The sequence below is a fragment of the Coloeus monedula genome, assembly GCF_965178545.1.
Source record: "Coloeus monedula genome assembly, chromosome: 11".
Lineage (NCBI taxonomy): Eukaryota > Metazoa > Chordata > Aves > Passeriformes > Corvidae > Coloeus > Coloeus monedula.
The window spans coordinates 16,567,928-16,575,740 of NC_138791.1; the positions used below are offsets into that span (position 1 = coordinate 16,567,928).

A 7,813-nucleotide genomic window follows, 5' to 3' on the forward strand; every position below is an offset into this window, starting at 1 on the left:
GGAGTTTCTTAAACCCCTGGACAAAAGGTAAGAGTCATCCTCCTGCCACAAGAACAGTGTGGAGAGAGACCTAAAATGGCATTTCAGTGCTCTCCAAGGTGGCTGCAATTAAGGATTACAGTAAGACAGAGGTGAATCAGGGGGAATGAACATCACAGCTCTCAAAGCAGTGCATGGCATCATCTTTTATATGCTGATCAGGTACAATACCCACTAGACATTGTTCTGAAATGGAGGGAGCTTGAAATGTGTTTGTTGTACCAGAGCAATCATTCTGTCTGTGAGCGCTTTGTTAGCGATGGAAGTGCTGCACACATCTTACAGAGAGAGCTTTATTTCATTTCTGTTTCCTTAACCTAAAAAATGAAGCCGTATACATGGAAACCAAATACATTTCTCATGGACAAGAGAGTAATAAAGTAGCATGTGTGTGAAAAGAAAGATAAGATAAGGCACAGTGTGTTCCTGCAGAATCTGGCAGCAGAAGGACAACGTGGAAGCAAAATAGTTCGCTGACAAGCTAGAAAGACAAGGTTATTGATGCCTCTGAGAAAATACTCCCACAACACACTGAAGCCTCAAATCCACTTGGCAGACAGATGGCAGCGGGATTGTTTGATACCTGATGGAAATGCTTAGCACTGACTTTTCCCATGCCAGCTGTTTTCACCACACTTAACAAGTGTGTATTGCAGGCTTTGTTCCCAAAGAGTTGAATATACCACCTGGGTTCTGCAGAAAACATCTGCTGGAACAGTTGTAAGCAAAACTTGAATAGTCCTTATTCCAAGTTGTTTTCTTCAGGTCAGTCTGGTCTCTCACTCCAGCTGCTTTGGCAACGGCACCTGGGCAAGGACATGTAGTACTAGGAGGAGGAAATTTCTTAGTCTTATTTAGCAAGCCAGTTTAGTCTAATACAAACCCTCAGAAACTAAAAATATAACAGCTGGGAACTCCAAAGAGCTCTGGTTGGGAGCTCTCTTTTGTTTGTAATGCCCCACTCAATGTTTGCAACGCTTAAGGTCCAGGAAATCAATTTGAAGGCATTTAGTCCCACCACGGAGAGAACAAACACCTTGGCTCAGCCAAGCAGTAAAGCTCCATTTTAGAAATGAAGCTGAGGGAATTGAGGCAAATAAGGAGTTACCAATATCATGCAGGGTGGCGAGAATAACACCCTAATGCCCAAATCTAAGCCAAGTGGTCTGATAACACATGCCGAAAAAGAACCAACCCAAAAAATCCCCAAACAATCCACCAAAACATACCTCCCCAAGCCCCCAACACACGTGTCCATCATCTCATTTTTCCATGGGCTGTGATAGCAGTTGTTACCTGGCACACTTAGGATGCACCATGAATTGATCCCTCTGCCTCTAACCCCACAGCTCGCATGGATAAAATCCTTGCGATGGCTTTGGGGGGAGTGGCTGGGGTTCAGTGTCACTTCTGGCACCTGGCAGCACACGGGTTTCTCAATCATTGCCATGCAAAAGAAGGGCTGTGCCTGGCAGAGAACAGGTGCCATTGTCCTCCACCTTCCTGAGAGCTGGGAAGGCAGCAGGTCTACGGCAGTGAAGGACCGACCTGCTGTCACCAGCACAGTTTGTGAGCTTTCCACAAGCAGGTCTTCTTGTCTGGGATGTGGAACCAAAGTCCAAATCCTAGATTGGCCTAGAAAGGCCAGAAATGCCCTGAGGAGAGGCCCTGGCTGCAGCCAAGTTAGACTGGCCAGCAGAAACTCAGAACCCCAAAACTTGCCTAGGGGACAGAATGTTCAGGGTAATCCTGGACCAGGATCTGAGGTCACTGCAGGACCTGCCCCTGACAAAATATCAGGACAAACTACTCTCTAGAATTACTGAGGAAATAATTATTTCTTTGTAGGTATAAATGAAAGCAAAATTAGGACCACTATATTAAAATGTCAATATTGAAAGAAAAAATAATGATCAAATACTACTTGACCATTTTTAATCACGGGATTTTCTGTCCTCTTCCTCAAGCCTTGGCAGCACAAACAGGCATCAAGCTACAAATACATCAGCCAGTTTTTAGGATGTCTTGAATTATGGTACAACGCAAGAGAATGTAACAGGCCAGGAGAGCAAGAGGTTAAATATGGTGGCCAGCATTTTGAGAGGAGGCCTGTGAATTTGGTACCCAAGTAAGAGCAACCCCAAGAGGCAGTTTTCAGTTTTGGACTTGCATTCTCAAAGTCAGGATGATGTTGAGCTCATTTGAATTGACCACTGAGCCAATTTTCAGTGGCAAAGATTTACTCGAAAACAAATATAAATATAAAATCCCCCACAGTACCACTACTTTCTTCCCATAACCTTGCTCCATCCTCACTGCTGGTGGATCTAATTTCTTTTTTTCCTGTTAGCACTAGAATTTTGCAATTGGTCTAAATAAGGACAGGAAAAGAATGAGCAGCAAAGGATCACTAAAAGAATACGGTCCTTGTTACTGGGTGAGGCAGGCAGGAGCAGGGCTGAAGATTTTGAGTCCAGGCTGGACTTCAGTGTGGGCCAAGTGACAATCCTCTCTTGTGTAAAGTGAGAGCTAAGGAAAAATGAAGCTATTGAAGAGAGAAACATGGGGCTCATGGGGGACTAATGTGAAAAATAATGCCTGTTGTACTCCTGAAACAACCATCTCATAATAGCATGTGCCTGTCATAACTAATACACTATTACAAGTATCATAAGGTTGAGTTTCTGTGGGTTTGTTCACACCCTGAGTGAATTTCCTTTCTTTTGCCTTGTGGATGCAGACAGGGATGCACAAGGCTGCAGCCTTGGTGCTTGTTGAGAGTTCCCTGTGCAAGCCATACCTCAGTGCTGCTGGAAAACAACCACCTGCATCCCAGGAGCGGCAGCCTGACACAAGAGTGATGGTGCCATGTGCAGGTGCATTTGCCAGCCCCACCAATGCCCAGCATTTCCAACCAGAGCTCAGAGCACAGCAGGTGAATGCCATTCCCTCCCCTCACTGCCACCACTCCGCGCTTACCGGCTTGAGGTACGCGACGTTGCTCTGACGGATGTCATTGAGGAGCTGATCTCTCGGGGTTATTTCCACCAGGGGAGGTGGTCTTCTCCTGGGAATTGGTTTAAGCGTTTTGATGACGTCTTTGAGGTTGGTTTTCTCAGCGGGCTCCACGTGCTCCGGCATGTGGGGTTTGCGCTGAATCTTCTTCAGCTTGATCACTTTGAAGTTGATGGGTTTCTCTCTGCATGGCTGCTCAGGTGCTGGCGGCCTCATGTTCTCCTGCCTTTTGCTCAGTGACACAGCAGCAGGGATGGGTGGTTTGGGGGCTTGTGGGGGCTCCTGCATCCTCAGCTGGGGCAGCGGTCCCCCCAGCATTTCCCACATCCCAGGAGGCAACCCAAGTCCGTTTTCCAGCATCGCTATCAACTCTTTCTGCTCTTTCATTTGCTGCTGCCTTTGCCCCTCTTGCCTCTTTTGCCTCTGCTTGTCCAGGTTCCTGCTGAGCAGGTTGGTCACCACCATCCTGGGCCCCGGCAGTTCGAAGTGATAGCCCATTTTAAGGAGGGTGGTGTTGGCTTTCAGCAGCCTGGCAATCTCCATCTCTGCCTGGTGGCCCAGCAGGCCCCTCTGGTTGTGGAAGCGGAGCTCCGTCAGTGTCTCGTTGTACTGCAGGCAGCGCATGATGGCAACAATCCCTTTGCCTGAGATGAAGTTGGAATCGATGTTCAAGGTGGTGATGTTCCTATTCTCCCTCAGCATGTTGGCCAGGGCAAACGCCACACTGTCATCAGCTCCTACATTGGCCAAGCTGAAAGTTTTTATGTTCTTATTCTTTTTCATAGCGTTGACAAAATCTATCAGCATTTCTTTGGGGATGTTTTCTATGTTGTTCAGGTTGAGCTCTTTCATGTCAGGGTTGTTTTTCCGGACTTTCTCCAAACTGTCTTCTAAATTGGTTTGATTTCCTGAAGGCCTGGCACTTAGCTTCATGAAGCTGGTATCCAGCGCTAACTTTTGGGGGATGTTCAATTTTGATATGTTCAATTTTGATATTTTCTTTTCATTTTCCTTAGGCTTTTCTTTGATTTCTCCTGGTTCTGTACCTGGCTTCTGATTTATCTGGTTGCTGTGACTGTTCTCATTGGTGTAATTCTCCTTTGTTTCCAATTCAGTCTCACTTTCTTCCTCCTCCTCCTCCTCTTCATCATCTTCCTCTTCCTCCTCTGCTTCTTCTTTCTCATCCTCCTCCACCACTCTCTCCTTATCACTCCCATCTTTCTTTGCCTCCCCAGATTGTGTTCTTGAGTCAGACACATGCTCATTTTGGTAATGTCTCTCTTTTCCCTCTGTTCCTGGCATCCTCGCACCAGCCACCTTGCCACTGCTGCCAGCCTCTCCTTCCATCTCCTCCGCAGCACTTCTCTGAGGAAGACAAAACCTCACAGCTGAAATAGCTGCAAAATATCTTTGTTACAATAACTTTCTGCTCAAATAAACACGTAGCAGCTGGATTTAGATCCCTCTATGCCCATACAATAAAGAATAATCCTTAAAAGTGTCATTGCTGTAAGCTCAGGCTGCAGCAGCTTGCTTGGGAACACAGGAACAATTTGTTCCTAAAGAGGCTGCAAACCAGTTTGCCTATAAAATTAAGCCCTGACAATTAAATCCTGAATATATTTAATGATATGTTAAGATGGTCTTTGAACCCCTGTGGGGGTTAAGAGTCTCTGATCCAAAGTCTCTTTCTGGATTTAGTGTAATCTTTATAATTTCTTTGACAAGAGAGAAAGTTTCCTTCATATGCCTCAAAGCCAAGTGAACCACTGATGGTTTGCTCAGCCCAAGGAGGAGTGGAGAGGGCACATTGTGGCTGCTGTGGAATCATCCAGCACAAGGGACAACAAGGCTGCCTGCTCTGGCACCTAAGTGCATCACACCTAAGGCAGCACCTCACTGAAGATGAAGTATTTGCTCAGTTTGGAGTCCAGAGGTAAGAAACCAGCCCCTGCACAAAGCAGTTGCAGGACAGTGAGGCTTCTACCATCCAAATAAATTAGCTGCAAACATCTACCAATTCCAGAGACACTCCTAGCTGAGATTTTTCTTTGTCAAGCATCTTTTTGCAAGTGGTTCCTCCACCAGAGAGAAATGCTAATAAAGCACTAATAAAATCGAGCTCTTTCCCTGAGATTTGCACTACTTCAAGCAGGACAGTGTCATGGCTTGTGGCACACCCAAAGTCAGACAAAATGGTCCCAGTCACTTCTGCTGCCCTTTGTTGTGGTGGTTAATGGGTTTGGTATGGGGATTGCTCGACCAGCTGTGAATGCAGCAGCCAGCTCCACACCCAGATTTCAGATTTAACCTCAGAATTGTTTAAATAATTGTTTCTTTGAGCCTAAAAGTGTTGCAGAAGGAGAAAAGCCCCACAGATTTCCCCTGGTCTCCAAAGGCAGCCCATGAAACCTGCCCTGGGAAGTCTGTGATGTACCACATTGGTGTGCACTAGCAAACCACTGGTATTTAAAACAAACATAAAATAAAACAGTTACCTCGAGTTCACTTAGGTTCAAGTATGGATGTGTTTCATCTGGCCAAGTTTCAATTCTATTAACCTATTTTTAAGTGTAGCACTCATCCTGAAAGATGTCGAAGTATGACCTTAACTTTATTTCAAAGTCATGGGGATAGTCAAAAAAATTTAAGCACTGTATTGAGTAGGGTTGAACTAGTTCACAGAGTCTGCATGCTTGGTTGTTAGTGAATGTTTTGATGCCATGATGATTTTTGTCTTTTCTTTTATACCCCTTTTACACCTTTTTACAACTTCTGTATTCTTAGTGCTTTTTCCCTACATTCTTGGACTTGTTTGTTCAGCCAGGAGACTCAACATTTTAGAAGTTCGTAGCTGGGGATCAGCCCCAGACCCCAAGGTCCTCTCCAGAACACATTCTGTAAACTAAGATAGAACCATCCAGGGGAAGGTTCCTTGGGGAGAGGGGCTCACTCGAGCCTCTCACTGGGGAATCTTTGATAGATCTGCTAATTAGTAACACCTATAATGTTATACCAGATCTATCGTGTGTGTGCACTGAGGTGTGCATTTTATCATTAAAATAAATACAAAGGTAAAATCTCTTTTTCCCCTTCTAACCATGTTTGACTCTTAAGACCAGGAAAAGGCATCAGTTTCCCCCTGTTAAAATACAGTGGTTTGGGATTTTTCTCCAGTATGTCATTAAATTCTGTCAATTAATTTAATTTAATATGTATGATTAATATAGTCTTCAATGGAAAAGCAACATGGTGTTCTTCCATATGCAAAGTCAAACAAATTAGAGTTACATCCTCCAAAACTGATCTTGTCACAATTTCTCAGTGATTTGCTTTACTCAAATCAGAATTAGGATTTTCTTCTATTAAAAAGCTTAAGTAAATATTTGGGAAAAGCAATTAAAAAATTACTAACCCTGAGATCAGTCCAAGCTGGATTCTATCACTGATGAGGCTTTTAGGATTAATCTAAATTTTTTTGTACTCTACCTTACGTAAGGGACAGAAGCAGAGGAAGGTTAAGGTATTAAAGCTGTACACCAGATCCCACTGCTGATGCATAATAAATATTTGTGATTTTTTGTTTGTTACCTCAGAGGGCAAGAGGGTGACGGGAACTCTCTCATCCTCCAGCATGCGTCTGGATGCCTTCTGCCAGTACAGGTAGTCAACCAGGGACCTGTGGTCGAAGTTCCCTGTGGGGGGTTTCTCCGTCTGATCCCTCTGTATCATCCCAATTGGAACTTCAGGGTCTGGGGCCATGACTTCCATCTCACTCTGCAGCTCCTTTAGCTCCTCAGGGGACAGGTTTGCCAGGATTTCATCTTCGTCGATGTCCTCAGGACACAAGTCTTCATCGGAGTTTTGGCCGAGTTCAGACATGTTCGTTCTTGCCTCTGTCCTCTAATACTTTTTGAACCTAAAGAGAAAGATAAATTTAAAAGGATTTTCTTCTCTTTCCCCCTTACTAGCAGTAGTTGATCCAGTTAAATCGACAAGTTCATGTTTTGGTCATGAGCTGTGGCAGCTCCCGGGCTCAGTGCGGGAGACAGCCCATGCAGCTAAGTCTATATTAAGCTGCACTTGGCTGGATAAGGAGAATTTATGGCAATGCTCCATTTTCAGCAACCTGTCAGCTGTGCAAACCCTTCTGACATTTCAGTGCAGCTGGTGTGTCCCCCACTGAGGGAGGCAGGAGACAGACATGTTCCAGAGGATTCCCAGGACACTGCACCTCTTAGGGCTTCTCCCCATGCTGGAATGGCTGGAGGAGGAGGATGGAGGGACATTAGTGGTACCTGTGAGATGTGCAGGTGAAATCCTGCCTCTGGGAAGAATCAGAAAGGTCTCCATCTCCCACACTCTCCATAACATATCCAATCTATCTCCAAAGGGCTGAAGACCACAGGCCCTGCACTGCCTTTGGCCAGGTCTAAGCCCTGACTGACCATCACAGGTGGTTTTGGTGTGACTGCAGCCCCCTCAGTTGGTGACCTCTCCTAGGTCTCACATCCTGGTTAGAGGAAAGTCCTCCAAGGTAGAAAAAGGCAGGTAGAGTTGGTACAACAAGCACCTTGTGCCTGGGCACAGGTCCATACAAGGATGGGCACCAGCCCTTTGAACCAGCCTGAGTGCTCCCAGGGGAAGCATTTCCCATAGCACATCCCTGCTCCCATCCAGGGCAATGCCAACGCCTGCTTCTTGACTGGCCTGTCCCTATCATGAACACCATTTGCACTCTCAACACATCTTGGGTGAC

General features: G+C 45.5%; 1 protein-coding gene across 1 annotated transcript; it reads right to left on the minus strand.

The window, feature by feature from the left end:
• Nucleotides 1-318: 318 nt before the first annotated feature.
• LMOD3 (leiomodin 3) lies at nt 319-7,105 on the minus strand. The gene is made up of 3 exons (XM_082288868.1): nt 6,646-7,105; nt 3,019-4,419; nt 319-845 (listed from the first exon to the last, which is right to left on the minus strand). Exons 1-3 carry the CDS (start codon nt 6,934-6,936, stop codon nt 819-821), a joined length of 1,719 nt encoding a protein of 572 aa, XP_082144994.1. The 5' UTR covers nt 6,937-7,105; the 3' UTR covers nt 319-818.
• Nucleotides 7,106-7,813: the final 708 nt, after the last annotated feature.

Coding starts and splice junctions, on each gene's coding strand:
- LMOD3 (XM_082288868.1), bottom strand. CDS start 6,936: ATGTCTGAACTCGGCCAAAACTCCGATGAAGACTTGTGTCCTGAGGAC. Junction 4,420..6,645: donor TCACCCTCTTGCCCTCTGAG/GTAACAAACAAA, acceptor TGTCTTCCTCAG/AGAAGTGCTGCGGAGGAGAT. Junction 846..3,018: donor ACGTCGCGTACCTCAAGCCG/GTAAGCGCGGAG, acceptor GTCCTTGCCCAG/GTGCCGTTGCCAAAGCAGCT.